The sequence below is a fragment of the Rana temporaria genome, chromosome 3 (assembly GCF_905171775.1).
Source record: "Rana temporaria chromosome 3, aRanTem1.1, whole genome shotgun sequence".
In the NCBI taxonomy this organism is placed as follows: domain Eukaryota; kingdom Metazoa; phylum Chordata; class Amphibia; order Anura; family Ranidae; genus Rana; species Rana temporaria.
The window spans coordinates 345,913,197-345,940,766 of NC_053491.1; the positions used below are offsets into that span (position 1 = coordinate 345,913,197).

The window sequence follows — 27,570 nt, forward strand, 5'->3', positions numbered from 1 at the left end:
GCATTGCTCCCACTGACGTCACTAGGACGTCAGTGGTTGCGACGTGAGCGGGACTTGCGACGCGCGTGTTCGTGAATCGGCGTACGCAAACGACGTAGGAAAATTCAAATTTGACGCGGGAACGCCGCCTATACTTAACATTGGCTGCGCCTGATAAAAGAAGGGGTAAGTATACGACGGAAAACCGCTACGGAAACGACGTAAGAACACTGCGACGGGTCCGCGTACGTTCGTGAATTTGCGTATCTCGCTGATTTACATATTATTTATCGTAAATCAGCGGGAACGCCCCCGGCGCCATTTTTTAATTGAAAAAAAGATCCGACAGTGTAACACATTGTAACACTGTCGGATCTAGCCCTATCTATGCGTATCTGATTCTATGAATCAGGCGCATAGATAGGACCAGTTTACGTCAGAGATACGATGGTGTATCTGTAGATACACCGTCGTATCTCTTTGTGAATCTGGCCCAATATTTTGTACTTTTTGCCATAATAAATATCCACATTTTTTTTTTAAAAAAAAAAGCATTTTTTTTCTCAGTTTAGGCCGATATGTATTCTTCTACATATTTTTGGTAATAAAAATCACAATAAGCGTATATTGATTGGTTTGCGCAAAAGTTATTGCGCCTTCAAAATAGGGGATAGATTTATAGCATTTTTATTATTATAATTTTTTTTACTATTAATGGCGGCGATCTGCAATTTTTATCGGGACTGCGTCATTATGGCGGAAACATAAGATACTTCTGACACATTTTTGGGAACATTGACATTTATATAGTGATCAGTACTATAAAAATTCACTGTTTACTGTATAAATGTCACTGGCATGTAAGGGGTTAACACTAGGTGGCGATCAAGGGGTTGATTGTGTTCCCTAGGCGTGTTTCTAACTGTAGTGGGAGGGGACTGACCTAGAGGAAATGACAGATCTTGGTTCCTAGCTATTAGGAACTCACAATCTGTCATTCTTCTCAGAACAGAACAGGGATGTGTGTGTGTTTACACACACACATCCCTGTTCTGCCTCTCGTGCCCGCGATTGCTCGTGGCCGGTGGTCATCGCGACCGTTGGTCACAAGCATCGACACCCCCGCGATTTTGTTTTTCACCTGGTGATCCTGCCAGTAATTTATTACCCTTCCAAAGGTGACAACACTAAAGTCCTGTACACACAAACGGTTTGTCCGATTAAAACGGACCGATGGACTGTTTTCATCGGACAAACTGATCGTGTGTGGGCCCCATCGGTTTGTTTTCCATCGGTGAAAAAAAATTGAACGTGTCTTAAATTTTTCCTATGGATAAAAAACCGATAGAAAAAAACGATCGTCTGTGTGGAAGTCCATCGATCAAAAATCCACGCATGCTCAGAATCAAGTCGACGCATGCTCGGAAGCATTGAACTTAATTTTTCTCAGCACGTCGTAGTGTTTTACGTCACCGCATTGGGCACGGTCGGATTTTTGACCGATGGTGTGTAGGCAAGACTAATGAGAGTCAGCTTCATCGGATATCCAACGAAAAAATCCATCGGATTAGATTCCATCAGATATCCGATCGTGTGTACAGGGCTTTACTCACTGATCACTGTATTGTATGGAGGAGCAGTGTTGTCATTCTAGGAAAGGAAGTCAATCCACTCCTCGTCTCCATAACATTGGGGGATGTTTGGAGTTCACAGAAGTGAGCCGATAAAACTGCAGCTGGAACGTACAAGTCCACTGGATTCAATCGTTTTTTTTTGTACGTATTGAAGAGATAACGCAGAGCACATTCACTAGTATATATATATATATATATATATATATAATAAAAAAAAAATTAACAAGAAAAGTGATATATTTAATAGACCAAAAGTGAGCAGATAGGTAAAGTTTATCGTTGGGGTTTACTTACACTTTTAGCAAGGCATATTTACAGTCGTGTCACACTGACTCTTTCTTTTGCTGGTGAGACTTCAGGTTACAGGGAGGGTTTGGTGTAAGGCCTCGTACACACGACCGAACATGTCTGCTGAAACTGGTCCGACCGGACAATTTTTCGGCGGATCGGACAGGTTTCCAGCGGACAAATGTTTCTTAGCATGCTAAGAAACATGTCCGCTGGAAGCCTGTCCGTCGGACATGTTCGGTCATCTGTACGACTTACCGGACATGTCCACTCGGCCGAAAGCCCTCGCATGCGTCAAAGTGATTCGACGCATGCGTGGAAGCATTGACCTTCCAGGGTCGCGCACGTCGCCGCGTCATCGTCGCGGCCACATCACCGCGCGGATTGTGGTTTGATGGTGTGTACAACCATCAGACCGAAATCTCCGAGCGGACATGTCCGATGAAAACGGTCCGGCGGACCGTTTTCATCGGACTGTCCGCTCGTCTGTACGGGGCCTTAGTGTTACAGGTAGGGTTAGTGTGATAGGGTCCTTTATAATGGCACTCTCTGCACCAAAAACAAGAGCGCTGATCACTCAGCACTAATGTATCGCAATGTTTTATACACAGGCTTGCATGTCATTTTACAGAAAATAATCACTTTTCTTTGAAAGATCTTATGAATCCATGTTACTGATTTAGAAATAGAAACTTAGGGCCAGATCCACAAAAGTGATACGCAGGCGTATCTGCTGATACGCCGTCGTATCCCTGTTTCTATCTATGCGGCTGATTCATAGAATCAGTTACGCATAGATATCCCTAAGGCCCCGTACACACGAGAGGATCGATCCACTGAAATTGATCCGCTGATCGGTTTCAGCGGATAGATCCGCTGGTGTGTACGATCCAGCGGATATTTATCCGCGGATATATTTCGGGCCGACCGATTTCCAGCGGATAAAAATTTCTTAGCATGCTAAGAAATCTATCCGCTGGAATCGGCTCCAGCGGATTGATTCGGTGGTCTGTACAGACTCACCGGATCGATCCGTCCGAACCCATCCCTCGCATGCGTCGTAATGATTCGACGCATGCGTGGAATTCCTTATATCACAGCGTCGCCTCTTTATCATCGCGGTGACGGCGCGACACGTCATCGCGATGGGAATTCGGCGCGGATTTCGATCCGATGGTGTGTACACTCCATCGGATCAAAATCCTCAGAGGATTTATCTGCGGAAACGGTCCGGAGGACCGTATCCGCGGATAAATCCTATCGTGTGTACTAGGCATAAGATCCGACTTGTGTAATGGACTTACACTGTCGGATCTTAGGATGCAGTACCGCGGCCGCCGCTGGGGGCATTTCTCGTCGAAATCCAGCGTCGGGTATGCAAATTAGCACTTACGGAGATCCATGAAGCTTTTTCTCTTCGTTAAGTCTCCGTAAGTGTTAGTTTGCCGTCGCAAAGATAGGGCTGCTTTTACAAAGTGTAAAGTTAGTACACCATGTAAAAGTATACCTGTCTTTCCCGCGTCGCTGTCAAATTTATTTTTACATTTTTTTTCCCGCCGCATCTCTTTTTTACCCGTCGCAAAACTCAGCGCAACGTAACGTAACGCAAAGCACGTCGGGAAAATAGCGTCGGGAGCATGCGCCGTACGTCCGGCGCGGGAGCGCGCCTAATTTAAATGGGACTCGCCCCATTTGAATTGGCCCGCCTTGCGCCGGACGGCATTAAGTTACACCGCTGCAAATTTCCAGGTAAGTGCTTTGTGGATCGGGCACTAACTTGTGTAATTTGCGGCGGTGTAACTTAAATCACAAAAGTTACGTTGCGCCTGCTGGTTGTGGATCTGGCCCATAATTTTCAAATATATTGAAAGGAGCCATGTTTGCTTCCTGCACAGCACTGCACAGTGGTTGTGCTTTAGTGCTGCTTGCTCTCAAACCAAGTCTGTTAGTTAGTTGATGTTTGCATTGGAGGCTTAGGCCCCTGTTATACGGCTGTCCGATTGGGTCCACCTGTTCGTTTTTCAGGGCGGACCCAATGAGACCCTCCATTCTGCTCTATGGATGTAAATAGACATGTATCCGTTTACACCCAGCTAACTCCATCTGGCCAGATCAGATCGTAGGGCAGTCAGGTATAAACGGACAGCGGATCTATTTAAATCCGAAGAACAGAGCGGGCTGTGTCCATATCCATACTGCATAAGCAGAACGGATCTGTTCTCCAGCAGCTCCACTCAGCTCAGCAATGGATCAGTGGACAGATCCTCTCCTAAGGAAAACTGGATCCGGCCCATGTGAAAGGGGCCTTACAGAGACCCTGAGGGCTGATGGGGCCCCTTTTAAGACATGGGTGTAACCTGCTGGTGTCTGCTGTCCTTCCCCAAGGATAGTTCACCTTTGCAAAACAGTTTTATAAATGCACCCATATTAATTGTGCATGTATTAGATTTTTTTATTGCAGAGGATTGCAACCATGATTATTGCATTGTAGGTGCAATGCACCGGCTCCTGCATTAATTACCCCCAGCTCAGGTATATAAGGAGGAACTAACTTTCAGTTATAGGGATGGAGAAAGTAAACATTGGACTACAAGTGCAGTAACTTTACTTAACTTGGGCTTCATTGATATCTGTGAGTCGCTCTGCCACAGTGGAAGATGAGACACATAGTTTTCCCATTCACGGATACCCGTGAATGAATGATCTGGTTGTACAGATGGAATTTAAACAAAAATAGAAGGCTGTGGGGAGATGTACCCTACCAATTCAGGTAAGTGTGTGGAGTGGGGGAGCAGTTCACAGCAGTGGGCGGAATGTGACCATTAGTTAAGTTACATTCTAAATATGAGTCTAACATTAAATGTGGTCTTAAAAGTGGACTAAGCCTTTAAGTTTAGTGCCATTGTAGGTTTACTGTTAGAGCACGTTCACATCGGTGCACTCTGGTTTGGGCAAAGTGCGATTTTATGTGTGGTTTACCCACAGTTTTAGGTGTTCTCCCATTGACTTCTATTACATGAAAATTAATCAAAATCCTGTATCTCATGCGCTTTCAAAAACGAACGTTCTAAAAGAAGTCAATGGGAGAGTACCTAAAACTGCAGTTAAACTGCACGTACAATCACTCTGAGCTCCAACCACAATGCGTAAACTACCTTTTAATGAGTTTTGCACTAAATATAGTGATAGTTTTCCTTCAAAAGATGAATCTTAGTGCACTTGAAAATCATGGTGCTATTTTGATCTACCTCTGTCAGTCTCCAGTATTGATCGGTAGCTGGCAAGACCAGCTCTCAATCATATGACCACTGTGACAGCCAATCACAGTGGTGACATGATCGCTGATCCGTCCCATCTCCGGAGTGTACAGGACCCAATTAAAGGACGCCAGGATAGGGTGATAAGTTGTTAAAATAGATCTCTGGCTTCATTTAAAAAAATCAGATGGCTGTTTTCAAAAGGGGATCCACCAAAATCACTAAAAGCAACCAATTTCAACATTTACCCAATTTAAATTTAGTGAAAAATGGACATCATATACGTCAGTCAGTCTCTCCATTATGTCATGTAGATTGAGCTCACTGCTTCTGTGCAGTAGACTAAAGTACCAATTGCCAATGGAGGTGATTCTTGTTTTTTGAGTTTTTTACCCGGCTCATATCTTTACACTAATAAAATCATACAGAATTTAAGTTATGTGGCTACATAGATACAAACAATAACTAGTAAAGCTCTAAATAAGTCGGAAAGTTTAGCAATTTTTTTTATGTAGCCTAGATGTAGAAAATATCTACAAATAGTGTAGGTTGGGTCTTAGAACGATAATCTCAGTTTAAAGTGAGAAAATAAATCTATACAATGTTTGATGTGTCCTGCATGACTCAGGTGTACAACAACAAGTTATGGCTTGTAGAAAATGTAAACTCACATTTCTTCCAGTGCCTGAAGTCACAGTGAAGTGTGATTATCTAGGGTGGGATCCCATATCTATTCCATTATATTATCTCTATGTCCTTGTGTAAGGAGATTGGATGTACAAAGGTTTAATAGGTGGCAGATCAACCTGTACCAACTTGTAACAGATCCAAGTATTACAATTTTAATATTCTAGGCCAAAGAACTAAATTGAGGTTGTATGCTCTCCTTGGGTTAAATGTAGTCCTTCTGCTCCAAGTCTTAAAACAAAACTTACTGGTACTTTGCAGATTTCAAACCTGATTAGTAACCCACAGACAGAAAAGATATTGTTGAAAGTTACGCTATAAAGTATGAAATGGCTGAAGAGCCGTAATAGAGAACACAAAGGTAATGCAAGAACTGGTCCAAGATACAGGGCTATGTCTGCAGAAAACCTCTAACCAGCTCATCAATCAAAGAGAAGTGTGGACATACTCGCCTCCATGCTGCAGCAACAATTTTTTTTTCAATTTTAAATTTCAAAGACAAAACGGAGGGGAGTTCCATTATGTTTTTATATATTTTTTTATTTTTACTCAAGAAAATATAAATTAATTAGGAAAACATAAAATGTGAACCTTGTGGTGAGTGAAAGTTTGCTACTCCAAGGTTTTATATGGCTGGCTTACTGCTCTGTTGTGTAGGCCTGTGATAATAGCAGGAACTCAGTTTACACTGAATCATTGGAGGGATCCTCTCCTCATCTCCAAATAGAGATAGTGCTTTCTAGATCTGAAGGTGCAGGAAACAAGAAGAGAAAGTTAGTGCTGGGCTTTCTGATTGGACTACCCAGCACACACCACACAATTAAAGGGGTTGTAAAGGTTTGTTTTTTATTTTCTAAATAGGTTCCTTTAAGCTACTGTAGTGCATTGTTGGTTCACTTACCTTTTCCTTCGATTTCCCTTCTAAATGTGTTTTTTCTTTATTTTCTTTGTCTGAATTTCTCACTTCCTGTTCCTCCTCAGTAAGCTGATCCGGCTGACTAACCTCAGCTGATGATGGGGGCAAGCTTACTGAGGAGAAACAGGAAGTGAGAAATTCAGACAAAGAAAAAAAAGATTTAGAAGAGAAATCAAAGGAAAAGGTAAGTGAACCAACAATGCACTAGCTTAAATGAACCTACTTAGAAAATAAAAAACTAACATTTACAACCCCTTTAAGCTCTGCACTGTTTTTTTTGTAAAATCTATAGTATTTATGATCAGGGATATTACTACTGATGTGATGGTTGGTTTAATATTCTCTATAAAGCTCAGAATAATATATGAATGTAATAAATAAGTAATAACATTACAATGCTTCTAAACCTATAACCACCTGTGAAAGCATTATAGGGTAAGGCAAAATTGTTGCCATGGTTAATAAATTATATAATCGTATTTTACTCTAATAGTACACCTTTCTTCTTGGTTTCAGTGTATACGGGGGACTCATCATACTGGCCATCCGGCAACAATCCTGTGGAAATTCAAAGATACCCTCAGTCCAAGCCCTTGTCTTCTGTGCCACCAGTCCCACCTCTCCCAAGAGAACCAGAGCAACAGCCCTTATTTGGTGGATTCCCATTTCCATTGCAGCCCAAAAGCAAAAGAGCTCCTCTTCCATCTTGTTACAACAACCGAAACCTGGATGACTTTCTCCCAGCACCTTCTCACTGCCAAGACCAGTACACTGCAATTAGCTACTATCCCTCACCGCTAATGCAACCAGAGGGTATGCCCTACCCATCTGATGAAGGATTCAGGCGTTTAAGTGTGAGACTGAGCATAGCCCAGCCTTCTTATGCAGACTGTGGGCTTCCACCAATGACCAATTCAAACTTTCAGGCACCAGACCTGGCAGAAAGTGACTATGGTAGCTGTGAGGAAGTTATGTTTTAAACATTTTGTTTCAAAAACTTTCATTGGAAGGGGTTAGCATACCTGAAGGAGAAAGCTGGAACACTAAGAATTGGGAACAGCCATGGGCTCCCTCCTTCAGGCTTACAAGCAGCCAAAGAGGAAAATGCCTCAGAGAGTATTGTTGGGATCCTGCCAACTTGATGTTGGACATGTGTTCGCCGTTCCAGTTCCTGACATGGAAGAACTCAGGTCCAAGAGATAATCGAGAGTGCAAAGTTGCATATTTTTAAACCATGCTGGGCATGATAAATTTGGCCAAGTCCTAGTGACCCTAAAGAGCTGTATAGCGCACAGTATTACTTCTGGCAGGGAATTTGGTTGTGAGCTCCTAAGAGGAATCAACAAACCTAATGGACAGCACTGTACATTTTTTTCAGGATATAAAAACTTTTGTGACACATTATCATTATGCAATCTCACTAGAAAATAGAATGTATGGATTGAATGCCAGACTAGTAACATATAACAGTTCAACAAGACAATTGTACCCAGGCTTCTGTTGGACAATTTGAAATGGTTGAACAGCAGTATATGAGCAAACATAACAGATCAGAGAATGTTAAACTATTGATCTTTTCTTCATTTTTCAATCGAATGAGCTGGGGTTGGCAGTTATGGCGTATTATGGTATTTGCAGTAGAAATGTTATCCTACCCACTGAGCAATTTGATTCTGCCAGTGCCACCTTCAAAGTGGGCCAGGAAATACACACTGTTAAATAACACTGTAAAAAACAGAGATGTGTATGTATGTACGTATGTATATCATGTGAGTTATTACTTAGACATCCATCCAGTCTGTTTATTCCTTCCAAAAAGATGTTTAATATTGTTTTTCTTGTGTATATATACAAAATTTGTAAAAGCAATAAAGTATAATTTTTATAAATATGGAATATATTAGTGGGTATAATATCTTTTTTGTGAAAAATCAATTTTTTCAGATCTTATTGAGATTATATACAGTACAGACCAAACGTTTGGACACACCTTCTCATTCAAAGAGTTTTCTTTATTTTCATGACTATGAAAATTGTAGATTCACACTGAAGGCATCAAAACTATGAATTAACACATGTGGAATTATACAGTTGTATTCAAAATTATTCAACCCCCACTAAAATTGATTGTTTTGCCCAGTTTGACATTGATTTTGATTATTCAGTCATCCTGCTTACAATTAAATCAAAGAGGCACGTGTAGGTCAGACAAATATAACATAACATTTACAATGAAATAACCACAAATGTCTTTTCTGTGCTCACATCATTATCAATTTTATTCAACCCCCAATTGACATTCAATCTTAGTACTTAGTACAACATCCTTTTACAGTTATAACAGCTTTTAAACTTGAAGCATAGCTTGACACAAGTGTCTTGTAGCGATCTACGGGTATCTTCGCCCATTCGTCATGTGCAAAAGCCTCCAGTTCAGTCACATTCTTAGGCTTGCGCACTGCAACTGCTTTCTTTAAGTCCCACCAGAGGTTCTCAATCGGATTTAAGTCTGGTGACTGTGATGGCCACTCCAAAATGTTCCAGCCTTTAATCTGCAACCATGCTCTAGTGGACTTGGAGGTATGCTTGGGATCATTGTCCTATTGAAAGGTCCAACGTCTCCCAAGCCTCAGGTTTGTGACGGACTGCATCACATTGTTATCCACTATCTCCTGGTACTGAAGAGAATTCATGGTACCTTGCACATGCTGAAGCTTCCCTGTACCTGCTGAAGCAAAACAGCCACAAAGCATGATTGACCCCCCGCCATGCTTCACAGTAGGCAAGGTGTTCTTTTCATCATAGGCCTTGTTCTTCCTCCTCCAAACATAGCATTCATCAATGGGCCCAAACAGTTTCATCAGTCCACAGAACACAATCCCAAATTTTCTGTGGTTTGTCCACATGATTTTTGCATACTGCAGTCGACTCTTCTTATTCTTTGGAGACAGCAAGGGGGGTGCGCCTGGGAGTTCTGGCATGGAGGCCTTCATTACGCAGTGTGCGCCGTATTGTCTGAGCAGAAACTTCAGTACCCACATCTGACAAATCTTTTCTCAGTTCCTCAGCAGTCACACGGGGACTTTTCTCCACTCTACGCTTCAGGTAGCGCACAGCAGTCAAAGTCAGCATCTTCTTTCTGCCACGACCAGGTAGCGTTTCAACAGTGTCCTTTGCCTTTAATTTGCGAATGATGCTTCCTATGGTGTCTCTTGGTATGTTTAACATCTTTGCAATCTTCTTATAGCCATTGCCCTTCCTGTGAAGAGTAATCACCTCTTCTCTTGTCTTCCTGGACCATTCTCTTGACTTCACCATGTTTGTAACCACACCAGTAAATGTCTAGAAGAAGCCGAATATCACAGTCATTATAAAGCTGCCTGATTGGTGCTTATTAGGCTTTATTGCTGCTCCCTGACATCCACAGGTGTTTTCAATACCTGATTGAAAACACTTTAATGAACCTCTGTTCTTCAGAGTGGTAGTCTTTAAGGGGTTGAATAATTGTGTAAATGAAGAATTCACAAAATAAACATTTACTACTGTATTACAAAACCAATTGATGTCATTTTAGTTGCATATGGTTCTTTAAGAAGTCCTTGTAGGATTTAATTCTGAATACAATTACAAATGTACACTAAATTCCCTAAAACCCTTTACAGCATTGGGGGGTTGAATAATTTTGAACACAACTGTACATAACAAAAAAGTGTGAAACAACTGAAAATATATTTCATATTCTAGGTTCTTCAAAGTAGCCACCTTTTGCTTTGATTACTGCTTGGCACACTCTTGGCATTCTCTTGATGAGCTTCAAGAGGTAGTCACCTGGCGCAGCACCCCATCACTCTCCTTCTTGGTCAAATAGCCCTTACACAGCCTGGAGGTGTGTTTGGAGTCATTGTCCTGTTGAAAAATAAATGATGGTCCAACTAAACGCAAACCGGATGGAATAGCATGCCGCTGCAGGATGCTGTGGTAGCCATGCTGGTTCAGTATGCCTTCAATTTTGATTAAATCCCCAACAGTGTCACCAGCAAAGCACCCCCACACCATCACACCTCCTCCTCCATGCTTCACGGTGGGAACCAGGCATGTAGAGTCCATCCGTTCACCTTTTCTGCATCGCTCAAAGACACGGGGTTGGAACCAAAGATCTCAAGTTTGGACTCATCAGACCAAAGCACAGATTTCCACTGGTCTAATGTCCATTCCTTGTGTTCTTTAGCCCAAACAAGTCTCTTCTGTTTGTTGCCTTTCGTTAGCAGTGGTTTCCTAGCAGATATTCTACCATGAAGGCCTGATTCACACAGTCTCCTCTTAACAGTTCTAGAGATGTGTCTGCTGCAAAAGGTGGCTACTTTGAAGAACCTAGAATATGAAATATATTTTCAGTTGTTTCACACTTTTTTGTTATGTATAATTCCACATGTGTTCATTCATAGTTTTGATGCCTTCAGTGTGAATCTACAATTTTCATAGTCATGAAAATAAAGAAAACTCTTTGAATGAGAAGGTGTGTCCAAACTTTTGATCTGTACTGTATAAACTATAATTTCCCAGCCCACTTAGCAGCTAGCCTGCAAAACAAAATAAAAAATCACTGTCTAACAATAAAATCAGAGTGTTTAGTTAGCACTTATTTGCAAATATAAGTGTAAGCCACAGTGCCTGCGTCAAGGCACCTCTGTATACTGCGGTTCTAATTCTGAGTCCCCAAGTGGAGCACATATAGCAGTGGATAGATTAGGGGAAGGTTTGCCTGGAGAGACCCCACCTCTCTTTAAAGACACAAGGACTAACAGGGTGCCCAGCACAATGGCAGCTGAAGGCATCCAATTCAACCAACTGTACAAACAAGCGGCAACCACCACAACCAGGCCCGAATTTACTCCCTTTGCCACCCCAAGGCCGGGTCCTTCAATGCCACCCCCCTGCCAAAAAAAATGCCCATCATTGCCGCCTTACCGTGTCCATCATTGCGGCCTCACCATCATTGCAGCCTCACCATCACTGCCGCCTTACTGTGCCCTCATTGCAGCCTCCCTCACCATCATTGCTGCCTTACTGTGCCCTCATTGCAGCCCCCTCACCATCATTGCAGCCCCCCTCACCATCATTGCAGCCCCCCTCACCATCATTGCAGCCTTACTGTGCCAAACAATGTAGCCTCACCAGTCAGTGTGTGCATTACTCACATCGGGCATCTCCTGCTGTGTCACGGAGCTCACTGTAAAAAGTTTGAGCGTGCTGTGATAAAAGTCCCGCCCTCCTCCTAGACCAGCTTGTGTGATAGACAGAACACTGCCTCTATCACACGAGCTGGTCTAGGAGGAGGGCGGGACTTTTATCACAGCGTGCGCAAACTTTTCACAGTGAGCTCCGTGACACAGCAGCCTCCCGCTGTGTGTTACAACCGGCGACCTTGTTGGGAATATGGCCCTGACCACAACCTATAACTAGCCTTTGCAGTAAGGTGCACATGCATGAACAAACACACATTTTCCAGCTCACTTACCAGCTAGCTTAAAAAAGAAAATGTAAAAAATTGTCACTGTCTAACATTAAAAACAGAGGGTTTAGTTGGCACATATTCTCAAATATATGTGTAAGCTGTTGTGCCTGCATCAAGGCACCTCTGTTGCCTAAGTTCCTAACAAGGGGTGGGGGTGCCTCAAGGCAAACCTACCCTTAAACTATTCTCTGACATATAAGCTCCACTTGGAGACTCTCAAAATTATAGTTAGGATTGCAGTACACAGAGGTGCCCTGATGCAATCACTGTGGCTTACACATATACACTATATTGTCAAAAGTATTGGGACACCTGACTTTACACACAAATGAATTTAGAGGCATCCCAGTCTTAGTCCGTAGGGTTGAATATTGAGTCGTCCCGCCCTTTGCACCTATAACAGCTTCAACTCTTCTGAAAAGGCTGTCCACAAGGTTTTGGAGTGTGTCTATGGTAATGTTTGACCATTCTCCCAGAAGCGCATTTGTGAGGTCAGGCACTGATTTTGGATGAGAAGGCCTGGCTTGAAGCCTCCGCTCTAATTCATCCCAAAAGGTGTTCTGTCGGGTTGAGGTCAGGACTCTGTGCAGGCCAGTTAAGTTCCTCCACCCCCAAACTCGCTCACCCATGTCTTTATGGACCTTGCTTTGTGCATTGGTCCAAATCATTTGGTGGAGGGGGGATTATGGTGTGAGGTTATTTATTTATTTATTGGGGTTGAGGAGCTTGACTGTCCTGCATAGAGTCCTGACCTCAACCTGATAGAACACCCTTGGGATGAATTAGTGGCGGAGACTGCAAGCCAGGCCTTCTCGTCCAACATCAGTGCCTGACCTTACAAATCCGCTTGTGGATGAATGGTCAAACATTCCCATAGACACACTCCTAAACCTTGTGGACAGCCTTCCCAGAAGAGTTGAAGCTGTTATAGCTGCAAAGGGAGGGCCAACTCAATATGGAAACCCTATGGACTAAGACTGGGATGCCATTAAATGTTATGTGTGTGTAAAGGCAGGTGTCCCAATACTTTTGACAATATAATGTATTTGCAAATGTATGCAAGCTTAACCCTCTGGGCCAGATTCACAAAAAACTCCGGCGGCGTAACGTCTTTACGTTACACCGCCGCAAGTTTTCAGCGTAAGTGCCTGATTCTCAAAGCACTTACCTGTAAACTTGCGGCGGTGTAACGTAAAGCCGTCCGGCGCAAGCCCGCCCAATTCAAATGGGGCGGGTACCATTTAAATTAGGCGCGCTCCCGCGCTGGACGTACTGCGCATGCTCCGTTTTGAAATTCCCGCCGTGCTTTGCGCGAAGTGACGTCATTTTTTAGAACGGCGACGTGCGTAACGTACATTCGTATTCCCGGACGTCTTACGCCAAAAAAAAAAAATTTGAAATTCGACCCGGGAACGACGGCCATACTTTAACATGGCTCGTCTAAAGTTAAGTCATGTTAAAGCAGGCTTAACTTTGCGACGGGAAAAAATTACTAGCGACGATGTAACGAACGCGAAAACCTTCGTGGATCGCCGTAAACCCTCATTTGCATACCCGACGCAGGAAAACGACGCGAACTCCACCCAGCGGCGGCCGAAGTATTGCATCCTAAGATCCGACGGTGTAAGTCAATTACGCCTGTCGGATCTTAGGGCTATCTATGCGGAACTGATTCTATGAATCAGTCGCATAGATACGACAAGAGATACGACGGTGTATCAGGAGATACGCCGTCGTATCTCTTCTGTGAATCTGGCCCTGTTTTTAGAGCGGTAAATATTTTGTTTATTCGTGATGTGTGTTACCCTTCCACATGCACCTTACCTTACAGCAAAGGTTAGTTATAGATTGGGGTGGTTTTCCCTTGTTTGTACAGTTAGTTGAATTTGAGATTTTATATACTGTATATATATATATATATACTGTATACACACACAGTATATATATATATATACACATATACATATACATACACTGTATATCACAATCTATTTTATTGTTATGTAAACAAAGGCCAATAATATAAATATTTAAAGGGCCAGTCCATCCTATTACATTAAGACTTTATGTATACCATGTAATAACATATAGTGCTCATGTATTTTTAAAAATAAGCGCAAAAGAAAAAGCCTATTGATGCTGCATTGTGAAGTATTGTCCCAAACAATAAGGTTTGTAAAAAAAATGGAAAGGTTTTTTTTTAAACATTTATTAGCATGTATAATGAGGGTGGAAAGGAAGAACTAAATAAGTAAAAATCTAAACAGGTGAAACTTCAGCTTCAGACAAGTAAATGATGGTTGTCTCTTATTCAAATACAGCTTGTGTCTGGAGCTTCACAGTAGTTTAGTACGTCTTCATGCAGCATTGGGGTCCTTGTTTCGAATCCAAACCAGGACACTGTCTACATGGAGTTTGCATGTTCTCCCTGTGCTTGCATGGGTTTCTTCCCACACTCCAAAGACATGCTCCTGTCTCATTTGGCCCTGGCATGTATGTGTATGTAAGATAGGACCTTACATTGTAAACTCCTTGAGGGCAGGAACAGATGTGAATGAGTGGTATGTAAATTGTCATGTCATTTTATGGTGCTATATAAATGCCAGTAATAAATAAATAAATACTGCTCATCTGGCTTGCTGTTATCGCTACAGTAAAGAAGCCTGTGGGTGATTGGTGTAACTACATATAGCTTACTCTGAACCATTTGTATGGTGGACCTCACAAAAAGTGGAGCAGCAGCAGTATTACGTAAAATAGGTCATGACCAAAAATGCCAAATGGGAAAAAGCCTATACATGGGCCCATGTGCTTCAGCTGGGCACTTCTGAAAGCATGTGAAGGCTTTTTCATATAGCGCCTGAGGCTTGCTTTGTGCAGAGGTGGCTGTGTGGATCCATGGACTCTTCTTGTATCATCTTTCTCCACATTTGTGCACATGATATATACTGACAAACACACAGGCCCGGATTCAGATAGGAGATACGAGATACGCCGTTGTATCTCTGAGTACGGGCCGTCGTATCTATGCGCCTGATTCAGAGAATCAGTTACGCATAGATTTCCCTAAGATCCGACTGGTGTAAGTGTCTTACACCGTCGTATCTTAGGCCGCATATTTACGCTGGCCGCTAGGTGGCGCTTCCGTATATTTCTGCGAGGAATATGCAAATTAGGTAGTTACGCCGATTCAGAAACGTACGTCCGGCCGGCGCATTTTTTTACGTTGTTTACGTTAGGCTTTTTTTGGCGTATAGTTACCCCTGCTATATGAGGCATATCCTATGTTAAGTATGGCTGTCGTTCCCGCGTCGAGTTTTGAAAATTTTACGTCGTTGGCGTAAGTCGTTCGCGAATAGGGCTGGACGTAATTTACGTTCACGTCGAAAGAAATGACGTTATGCGGTGGAATTTCGAGCATGCGCACTGGGATTTTTTCACGAACGGCGCATGCACCGTTCACAAAATACGTAAAATACGCGGGGTCAAGTGAAATTTAAATAAAACACGCCCCCAACATCCCCATTTGAATTAGGCGGGCTTACGCCGCCACACATACGTTACGCCGCCGTAACTAAGGGCGTAAGTTCTTTCTGCATACGGAACTTGCGCCCAAAGTTACGGCGGCGTAACGTATCTGAGATACGTTATGCCAGCAGAAAGATCCGCTGATCTTTCTGAATCCTGCCCACAGGGTACACACCACTCAAGGAGTTCCACAGCTGCTTTGAATGCCTGGTCCGCATCCAAAACCGATTAAAGTGGAAAAGTGAGAGTGGCAGCACTCCAAGAATAAAACACCTTTTAAAATCCTGCCATTAAAATGCAGAAAACAGAAAGATATACACACAGTCCATGGACAGCCAGTAAACGCGTTTCTCACGGCAGTGCTTATTTATTACTAAATGCTTCAAAGGTGCACACTCACTAAAGACAGTGAGCAATCAGGTGAAACGAATACATGGAGGGTTTGTTCTGTTGTAGTGCATTCTCCTTTAGGAATCCGGATTCAAAGCAAAACATGTCTAGAGGACATAAAAAAAATCCCATAAACGCCCTTGTTTTCTTGAAATTGTTACACTGTAGACATTTATTGATTATTGGTGGACATCTACATTTGGATCAATAATATAGTGGTTTTGAATTTATTTTGTTTTCAGTTGGGTATATATAGTATGCATATAAAAGGTGGTATATAAATACTTTTGAACTGCTACTTACTGCACTTTAAATATACAGTATCTTTCAAAAGTGAGTACACCCCTCACATTTTTGTATATATTTTATTATATCTTTTCATTTGACAACAATGTAAGGTAGTGAGTGTAGAGCTTGTATAAATTTGCTGTCCCCTCAAAATAACTCAACACACAGCCATTAATGTCTAAACTGCTGGCAACAAAAGTGAGTACACCCTTAACGACAGCCATGCAGACCAATTTGCAGTATGCAGCATATGGTCTGAGCCGTGACAGGCTGACCCCTTCAACCTCTGCAGCAATGCCGGCAACACTCGTACATCTATTTCCCAAAGACAACCTTTGAATATGACGCTGGGCATGTGCATTCAACTTCTTTGGTCGACCATGGCGAGGCCTGTTCTGAGTGGAACCTGTCCTGTTAAACCGATGTATGGTCTTGGCCACCGTACTGCAGCTCAGTTTCAGGGTCTTGGCAATCTTCTTATAGCCTATGCCATCTTTATGTAGTGCAAGAATTCTTTTATTCAGATCCTCAGAGAGTTCTTTGCCATGAGGTGCCATGTTGAACTTCCAGTGACCAATATGAAAGAGTAAGAGCAATAACACAACATTTAACACACCTGCTCCCCATTCAAACCTGAGACCTTGTAACACCAACGATTTACATGACACCGGGGAGGGAAAATGGCTAATTGGGAGAAATTTGGACATTTTCACTTAGGGGTGTACTCACTTTTGTTACCAGCGGTTTAGACATTATTGACTGTGTGCAGGGCCGGATTCCAGACAAGGCCAACAAGGCCAACAAGGCCAGGCCTCGGGGCGGCAGTGGGTTCAGGGGCGGCACTGCGGCTGAGAGGAGAGGACACTTTTACTTTCATATCGGGAGTTCCCGGGGACCCTGTCATGCGGATGGTGTGAGGAGAAAAAACAGAGGGAAGAGGAGGTGAGCAACCCCCCTTCCGGTTCTCAATGTCATTTTGTCATTTTCGGCAGCAGCACCCCCCAATGCTCAATGTCATTTTTGGCAGCAACAGCACCCCCCCCCCGCTTCTCAGTGACCTGCCGAAAAAGTCCCCCCGCGGATAATGTCCCCCCTGTACTGCGCAGGCGGGGGCGGCATTGAAGGACCTGACCTTGGGGCGGCAAAGGGAGTAAATCCGGGCCTGGCTGTGTGTTGAGTTATTTTGAGGGGACAGCAAATTTACACTGTTATACAAGCTAAACACTCCCTACTATACATTGTAGCAAAGTATAATTTCTTCAGTGTTGTCACATGAAAAGTTATAATAAAATATTTACAAAAATGTGAGGGGTGTACTCACTTTTGTGAGATACTGTATATATTTAATTGATGGTGTGGGAAGATATGCCAGTGTGAGCTACATTAGGAGGTTATTTGCACAGGTTTGCGGCATTTAGGAAGAATTGATTGGGCAGAGGTTTATTTTTTTTTGTAATTTACCAAAAATTACAACAGCCTTCCGCTTTTTTTATTCACCACTGAAAATGCTGAATATTCTCATTAGAAGCAACATGATGATGATGATGACCCAACAATTACATTTACATAAGTTTAGCAACTTTTGAACCTGATTTTTCCCTAAGCACCATAATCTTATTAGAATTACACTCCTACAGTGGACTATCCTTTTTGAATAACACAACTCCTGGGAGGGCCTTTAAGTTTTACCAAAGAATATAATTGACGTTGGCCTGTCAACATTTACAGCCTACATGCCTAATGTTCAAAGAAATGTAGTCACTTGGAAGTGTTGGTCACCAGTTGTAATTTAGGCCCAGTAATTATTTCACACTTTGAAGTTGGGAATACATAGCAGGTGCAGCCTTGTAATGCTAAAAAGGAACCACCTATCATTTTTTGTCATCTTTGATCAGTTTGATTGCATTGATTATGGCCTTGTGTGATCAAGACCAAGAATGTCAAGAATTAGGATCCTCAATGACCTGTGGACACCATGTAAATAAACATGATTGGGATGAGTAGACTAAAATTACTTGTGGTAATTAGTGCAATCATTTCAGATTACAAAAGAAAACATGGTGAAGCTGTTATGGACCATTCTCATATGCAGCAGCCCTTGATGCACATCTGAAAAGTGATCACTTTTCAGAGGGCATTTGACAGACAGTGAGGAGGTGGATATGTCACCTTTCACCAAAAGAGCTGAATCACTGTGCCACAACCTCATACATTACCTGCAGTTGCACAGCTGTCGTGGCACAGCCCTATACACTTAAAAATGTTGCGTTCAGTTGCTGTACTTTTGTCACCTCTAAAAAGTGGATCACATTTTAGAGGGCATTTCACAGGTGGTGAGAAAGCGATCTGTCATTTTTTGGGATAACTAAAGACAAAACTTCTTTTGGTTTTGGATAGAGTGGAGATGGATTAGAAATTCCCTTAATTTGCAGGGATTTCTTCTCACTTCCTGTTTTGACTACGGGGCAGGAAATGAAGGGATATCGCTCCAATAGGACACAGACGGCACAAAAAAATCTGACAAGGTTTATAACCCTCCCTAAATCTATCCAAAATGAAAAAAAAGTGTGTTACTGGAGGATCACCAGATGAAAACAAAGGGGAGAAAACCTGAAAAAAATAAAACAAATGCAGCCATCACATCTAAGGACTAGTAAGCTGCAATATATAACATTTTTGTTCTTGGGTTTGGATACACTTCAAAGCCCAATTTTTTTTTGGGATAGAGTAGAGAAGGGTTATAATGCCTGCCAAGTTGTTTTGTTGTCTGATTCCCCACTGGTGAAAGTGCCTTCTTTATTTGTGCTGGTGAGCACTACTGTAGGATAGAAAGAGATAGGAAATTCCAAAAAATAAAAAATATTGAAAAAGATTTAGCTCATGTATAGAGGCATAATGTTGCCAACATCCCTATGTCAATACAAAAAATGGATACCTCTATAGGAGGTGGGACTTTAAGGGCAACAACAAGTATGGTGAGAACTGGGTCATAAAAATATAGAAATTTATTACAAAAATAGTCAAAGAATAAACACTTCACAGTAGTATGTCAACATCTAAAATAAAAAATTGGAAAAAACTGCTGCTATGAGATCATCATGTACCCCAGCACAAAACTGGGGGTATGGATGGTCGTTTCCAACGCGTTTCAAATGCTTTTAGTAATACATCCTTCTTCAGGGAACATTAGCAGTGAGGTTTTTCTGAAAGATGAAATATAAGAAAATACATATATACAATGAAAATACTTGTTACCAGACACAGACACTGCAGCATGTGGACAATAGGGGGGAGGAAATGGGAAGCTCAACATGCAGGGGGGAGGAAAAGGAAACTCACCCTCTCCCAAGCTTGGAGTGCCCAGATCGTCCCCAGAGAGCCCGTGTGTGCGCCGGATCCAATGCGGCCAAGTCAGATGGTATGCTCAATGCCCATAGGTCTCCCCCATTCCCAGAGGGCTCCAAGACCATGAGGGGTGTGTGAAATAACAAACGTATTCACATAAAAAGTGTCAGCAGCCAAGAATGGATATGAGGTATCACAACTAAGGGAAAATTTAAATAAACACAAAAGGTCATTAGACCAATACCCAGCAACAAAACACAGAGTGAAACAAAAGAGCACCAAAAAGTACTCACCACTCCTAATCAGTAGGCTCAGCAGCCAATAATGGATATGAGGTATCACAACTAAGGGAGAATTTAAATAAACACAAAGGGTCATTAGACCAATACCCAGCAACAAAACACAGAGTGAAACAAAAGAGCACCAAAAAGTACTCACCACTCCTAATCAGTAGGCTCAGTATGGATAGACCAGCATTCCAAGTGGAGATGAAAAATAAATCAAAAATAAAAGAAAAGAAAAAGGTGGTCAGAGACCAAAATGACCTCCCTCTCCAACAGTGGAGGGTAGGGAAATGATTGCTGGACAAGCCCCTCTGACTCCCTTATAAACTTACCATTGATGATGCAGCCCCAGGTGAAATGAATGATCTCCTTGTAACAGAGCAGCTGTCATTAGTGATCAAATCACTAGCGAGGAAAGCCTAACCACAATAGTCCCTGCCTTCTCCAGATCAGCTGAGCCTGAAAATAGAGCATTCGATGCAGACACCTATGTCAGCTGGCCGTGCTGCAACCAAGAGGAAGCGCAGCATTCCAGCTCGACGCTTGGCGTCACCCATCTAGTGCGTCATTCCGCTGGGACCTGAGCATATCTAGTTGCATCCAATGAGGCGTGCGGCCACGGCGCAACCAATCAGGTGCGTCGAAGGTCGCTCGATTGTGACGCGCCGGGAGTGCGGGCTGAAGTCAAATGTTCGGCGCGTCTCTAGTGACGCCGCCTTACACGCCCATTCAACGGATCATGGCCGGACACAGAACGGAACCGTATCCACCAACAGGGGGCGGCCCCCGCCGCACATGACACACCCAAAAAGACACACTCAAAGATAAGCCCATGCATGCCCATTGGGAGGAAACGAGGCAGCCAAAGGGCTGGTGGAACAGCTCACATGTATACAGGAGTAGGAAAAGGGGCCGAATGTGTCCCAGCACAATTCCACCCCAAAGGGAAGGAAATAAAACCACAAACGAACTCCTAGATGTGATACTAAGGAGTTCTATATGGTTATGTGGGACCCCAGTATCTTATAGACTGACAGGCAAAAAATCCATTTTTTGTATTGACATAGGGATGTTGGCAACATTATGCCTCTATACATGAGCTAAATCTTTTTCAAAATTCCAGGGTGGACAACACACCTATATACCTCGCCCGGCTCATGCATTTTAGCATAGATTCTACTTTTTTTCATAAAAAAATTAAAAAACTTTTTCTCTTAGGCCCCGTACTCACGACCAAACATGTCTGCTGAAACTGGTCCGCAGGCCAGTTTCAGCAGACATGTTTGGTCGTGTGTGGGCGCGAGCGGGCCGAATTCCAGCAAACATTTGCCCGCCGGGCCTTTTCCCAGCAGACAAATATTCCTGGACTTGTTTTAAAACAGTCCGCTGGAATTCTGCCCGCTCGGACATGTACGGTCGTCAGTACAGACCTACCGTACATGTCCAGGCGCCCGCCGTCCCTCGCATGCGTCGAATGACTTCGACGCATGCGTGGAAGCATTTTAAAGGCGGGCCGCCCACGTCGCCGCGTCATTGTCGCGGCGACACCGCGTCATCGACGCGGCGACACCGCGGACACGCCCCGCGTATTGTTTACGCGCGGACTTCTGTACGATGGTGTGTACAACCATCGTACAGAAGCCCTCTGGCAGACATGTATGGTGAAAACGGTCCGACGGACCGCTTTCACCATACATGTTTGGTCGTGAGTACCCGGCCTTAGACTCTGGTTTAGTTTTTGTCCTGAACTCTATTGGGTAACCCCATGAGATTAGGGCCCGGAGCCTATTTAAACCACCCATACTGATTTTTGGGTATTCTCTCTTGAGGATTAGGTATTTTGGTTATTTTTTGTTGAAAATATTTCTCGACTTATTTTTCTCTCCTTCTTTCTCTGTGTCTATCTGGTAGGAGGGCTGCCCAGGACGGTGCCCTTACATCATGGGGGATCTCAAGGGTGGTCAATGGGAGGAGCTTATGTCCAAAATTGAAAAGAACTATCAAGGTAAGGAACAACTTACATCCGATCTGGCATCCCTATTCTTCAACCTGACTAAGGTCTTAGAGAAAAAAGCGGCCTTGCACTGGCACATACAGTCCATGGAGATAGATACATTAGCGAACATATTAACCCAATTGGACTACGTATCCAGATCTTTCCAATTTTGGACACAATTAGTAAAGAACTCAAAAACAATTGGGAGGCCAGATTAGATGAATGTTCCAAGAACCTGATGCAACTGCTACAAAATGAGTATCGCCAGCAACTTCAGATATTAGACAAAGAAATTGAAGCCCTCTATATCAAACTTACCCCACTGAAAATCCTAGATGAATATATTGATCTTGAACAAAAACTCAAGGATCATCTAGAAACCTTTAGTAAATTGATTTTGATTAAAAAAGAGAAAAAATACTGGAGGGACAAAAATGCATTTCGGGAAGGGAGAGCATATAAATGGGATAACATCAAAAGGTTCAGAAACAATAAAAATCCCAAAAAGAATGGCAAAGCAGATAGAGATGGGAAATATAAAGATTATTCTTCTGACACTCCCTCTAACTCCTCCTCCTCGGTGTCCTCAAATATTGGGGGTCGAACATCAAAAAGGAAAGGGGCGGGGGGCGTGGCTACCGGGCTTTCTGCATGGACGTGTAGGCAGAGAGCTCCGCGCCATTCGTAGGGGAATCAACTCACCGAGGCTCCATCTACGGCTCTATCCCCTCCAGATCGCTCCACCGGATCGTCCAGTCTCCCGAGATGGCCCGCAAGAGAAAAACGGCTCCGCAGGTACAGAAACTGTCCCACTTCTTCTCCCCGGCGTCCCGCGGCCTAGTCCAAGATGGCGCCGGCGGCGCCTCGCCGTCCTCCTCCAGCGGCTCCAGCTCGGCCCCTACGAGTCCTAACCCGCTCCCAGGTGAAGCACATAGGTCCCCCGAGGCCTCCTCACCCCTGGTGCGCAGCCCAGCAAAATCTAAGCCGCGGCTTTCCCCTGAATGCTCCGGTGGGAGGATGGACACGTTGCAGGACTCACTAAATGACACCAGGGAGCTGGCGGCACCCATTAACTCTTTCCCCACTGCTGACAACCCGCTCTCAGACACCATGTTGAAAGACATGCTGGTGTCCCTCCGCAGCTCCCTCCATGCGGATATGATGGAGTGCATGAGGGGTTTTAAAGCTGATGTGCAGGAGTTGGGGGGCAGAGTGGATCATGTGGAGCAGAAGATGGGGGAGTTTGCTTCATCTTTTAACTCACTGGTGGATGCCCATAACGACCAGGAGGATGAACTGGCTTGGCTCAAAACAAAGGTGTTGGACCTGGAGGACAGATCCAGGAGGAACAATGTCAAGATCCGTGGTGTCCCTGAATCTGTCCTCCCCCACCAACTGCAACAATATGCCCAGGACCTTATGAAGTTGCTGGTCCCTGATCTGTCAGACGCTGATCTGGCAATTGATAGAATACACCGCCTGCCTAAGCCGTCCTACCTCCCTGAGAACATACCCAGAGACGTTTTAATGCGGGTACATTTCTTCCAAATAAAGGAGCGCTTCATGATGTCCTTCAGGAAGAACAAAAATCCGCTTCCCCAATATGATTCTGTTCAATTATTCGCCGACCTCTCACAATATACCATGCAAAGACGCAGGGGTCTTCTTCCAGTCACAAAGGCTCTACGCAACCATGACATCGTTTATAGATGGGGCTATCCGGCCAAACTCACCGTCACGAGAGACAACCATTCATCCGTGGTCAACAACCTCACAGAGGGCTTGGCCCTCCTACGTTCTTGGGATATTGTGCCGGCGCAGATTGATGGGGACCAGCCCTCTGCCTCAAAGGTTTCTACTCAGGACTCATGGCACAAGGTGACCCACAAGAAAAAGAGCAAGAAACGTCTCTCTTAAGTGCCTCGGTTACTTCAACAGCTTGATACTACATGTTACCCTACTAACTTTGTTATTTTCCCCCCCGTGTTAAATGAGCAGACCCTCTGCTCCCAGATTCTCAATAGGATCTCCCTTTTTATCGTTCGACTTGGTTCTGATCGAACTACTTTGTTGTTTAAAGACCACTAACCCATGTGTGTCAGGGAAGGTTCCCCCTGCTGGTGTTACTGCTATGTTATCCTTGGGCTGCAGTACTGGCGTCCACCAGCGGGGCATTCTTAGCAGTGTGGAGCACACAGCCCTTCCTGCGTTCAGGTGTGACCTGAATGCAATCAGCACGCCTCTATAAATACCCGGCGTGTGTAATCACTCCTCGCCCTGGTATCGTCATACCTCCTGGACCTGAGCTTGTATTTGGCCCTGATTTCTGGACTTGATCCCTGGACCTGATCCTTGATCCCTGCCTGGACTTGTCCTCCCTGTGTCCTGATTCCTGTCCCCATCCTTACCCATCTACTGACCTCCCATGTGTATGACCTTGGCTTGGCTCGTTTATGAATACGGTATTCCCCTTTATTTGTACATACTGTTTGTCGTTTTATTGTGCACTGGTGGTTCACACATTTGTAAATAAACACCTTTTATTTCACTACTCACCTTGTTTGGTTCCTCTGTGCGGTCACACAGTCTGATCTACCAGCATTCCTGACAGTATACCAGGGCCATCCCTTGATCAGACGTGATTGCTTTGAGGAATCATACTGGTGTAGTGTGTGGCTCTAAAGATGGATTTCAATGAAATCATTTACTATTCTCTGCTGGCAGAGGAGGATGAGGAGTATTGTCGCCAGGTTCTGGAGGGGTGGACTAGTGACCAGCTGATGGAAACTATCCGATCAGCTCATTCCTGGGTGGATCAGGGTTGCATAACTTTCAATGATGTTCAGGCATTAATCCGTTTGTGTGTAAAGCCAGCCCTGTCATTTATTCCTGATGGCAGTGACGATTTCTCTCCCCCCTTCAGTCATGACCAAGTTGAATCCTTGATATGGTTATTAGAGGATGATCCAGTTTCTTTTGATGAACATTATTCCTCCTGTCCCCAGCAAAAGTTGTCTGAGTGCATTAGTTCAGTGCAGTCTCTGATTAGACAAGGTGTGTGTGAATCTGCTTTTTTTCAGCCTGTGCTGCAGGCCTGGTCAGATCTCCTGATTCCAGCAAATCCACCTGTTTCCAGCCCTGCCATTAACCACTCACCTTCCCAAAGATCCATCTGTCCATCACCAATGGCAACCCCAGTTGAAGCTCAGTATACACTGCTTCCCACCAGATACCAATATCCAGTCTCTGCTCCCTGTACCTATCCTGCATACAACCCACCTGTCTCTTCTCAGCCGCCTACTAACCCACAAAAACTTCCTCCAGCTACTGTTCCCTCTTCTCTGCCATATCCCAATCCTCCTTTCCAGTCCGCTGCACCCCTTACCTACAGAGCTTCTGTGGCTAAGCCCAAGAAAAAACGAAAGTTTTTCCCAACCAAGATGATTCTGCCAGTAACCCAACCTGTCTCCACACCAACCAACCTGCTCCAGTCTGCTTGCATGCCAGCTGAACCTGATTCTGCCAAACCTCTACCTGCTATGCGGCCAGTTTGCCAGCCTGAAGTTGCTGTGCCAGTTTGCCAGCCTGATCCTGTATGCCAGCCTGAAGTTCCTGTGCCAGTTTGCCAGCCTGAAGTTGCTGTGCCAGTTTGCCAGCCTAAAGTTGCTGTGCCAGTTTGCCAGCCTAAAGTTGCTGTGCCAGTTTGCCAGCCTGAAGTTGCTGTGCCAGTTTGCCAGCCTAAAGTTGCTGTGCCAGTTTGCCAGCCTGAAGTTGCTGTGCCAGTTTGCCAGCCTAAAGTTGCTGTGCCAGTTTGCCAGCCTAAAGTTGCTGTGCCAGTTTGCCAGCCTGAAGTTGCTGTGCCAGTTTGCCAGCCTGAAGTTGCTGTGCCAGTTTGCCAGCCTGAAGTTGCTGTGCCAGTTTGCCAGCCTGAAGTTGCTGTGCCAGTTTGCCAGCCTGAAGTTGCTGTTTCAGTGCCATCTGCCCTGCCTGTTTCAGTGCCATCTGCCCTGCCTGTTTCAGTGCCATCTGCCCTGCCTGTTTCAGTGCCGTCCGCTGCCCAGTCTGAGGTGTCCCTGCCCGCTGCCCAGCTCGACGACCCGGAGCCTGCTGCCCAGCTCGACGACCCGGAGCCTGCTGCCCAGCTCGACGACCCGGAGCCTGCTGCCCAGCTCGACCGGCCTGCTGCCCAGCTCGACGACCCGGAGCCTGCTGCCCAACTCGACGACCCGGAGCCTGCTGCCCAGCTCGACGACCCGGAGTTTGCTGCCCAGCTCGACGACCCGGAGCCTGCTGCCCAGCTCGACGACCCGGAGTTTGCTGCCCAGCTCGACGACCCGGAGCCTGCTGCCCAGCTCGACGACCCGGAGTTTGCTGCCCAGCTCGACGACCCGGAGTTTGCTGCCCAGCTCGACGACCCGGAGTTTGCTGCCCAGCTCGACGACCCGGAGCCTGCTGCCCAGCTCGACGACCCGGAGCCTGCTGCCCAGCTCGACGACCCGGAGTTTGCTGCCCAGCTCGACGACCCGGAGTTTGCTGCCCAGCTCGACGACCCGGAGTCTGCTGCCCAGCTTGATGTACTTTTTGCCCAACTTAAGATTTCTGTACCCGCTGCCCAGCTTGAGCTGCACTTTGCCCTGTTAAAAGTCATGGACTTTCATCCGGCCCAACCTGATGTGACTTTATCTGCTGCCCAGCTTGACACCACGGACTTTCCCCAGCAACATCTAATTGGAGCGTCCGGAGGCCGCTCCTTTGGGGGGGGGTACTGTCAGGGAAGGTTCCCCCTGCTGGTGTTACTGCTATGTTATCCTTGGGCTGCAGTACTGGCGTCCACCAGCGGGGCATTCTTAGCAGTGTGGAGCACACAGCCCTTCCTGCGTTCAGGTGTGACCTGAATGCAATCAGCACGCCTCTATAAATACCCGGCGTGTGTAATCACTCCTCGCCCTGGTATCGTCATACCTCCTGGACCTGAGCTTGTATTTGACCCTGATTTCTGGACTTGATCCCTGGACCTGATCCTTGATCCCTGCCTGGACTTGTCCTCCCTGTGTCCTGATTCCTGTCCCCATCCTTACCCATCTACTGACCTCCCATGTGTATGACCTTGGCTTGGCTCGTTTATGAATACGGTATTCCCCTTTATTTGTACATACTGTTTGTCGTTTTATTGTGCACTGGTGGTTCACACATTTGTAAATAAACACCTTTTATTTCACTACTCACCTTGTTTGGTTCCTCTGTGCGGTCACACAGTCTGATCTACCAGCATTCCTGACAATGTGGCATTGTTTTGTTTTTCTTTCCTTTTTTCTTTTTTGTTCTTCCTCACCCCCTACCTAGAGATGGACTTCACCCCATGGACCAGGACTTGTCGAGATCCCCGCCTCCGGAAACAACACCTTGGCTTTCATCCCTGCTACGCCAGTTTCTTCAACCTGAGGTACTGTTACATCTTCACCC

General features: G+C 44.7%; 1 protein-coding gene and 1 long non-coding RNA gene across 2 annotated transcripts in view; one reads left to right on the plus strand and one right to left on the minus strand.

Annotated features, from left to right (window-relative positions):
• Positions 1–8,657, plus strand: part of FAT2 (FAT atypical cadherin 2) — a 180,860-nt gene extending 172,203 nt beyond the window's left edge. Inside the window, exon 24 of the mRNA XM_040345126.1 lies at positions 7,278–8,657. Within this exon, the coding sequence (XP_040201060.1) occupies positions 7,278–7,741 (464 nt within the window). The 3' untranslated portion in view covers positions 7,742–8,657. The remainder of the gene's footprint in view (positions 1–7,277) is intronic.
• A 10,838-nt stretch (positions 8,658–19,495) lies between these two features.
• Positions 19,496–20,563, minus strand: LOC120930863. Its single transcript, XR_005747758.1, has 3 exons — positions 20,266–20,563; positions 19,822–20,026; positions 19,496–19,685 (listed from the first exon to the last, which is right to left on the minus strand). It is a non-coding gene; the product is annotated as an uncharacterized LOC120930863 (long non-coding RNA).
• Positions 20,564–27,570: the final 7,007 nt, after the last annotated feature.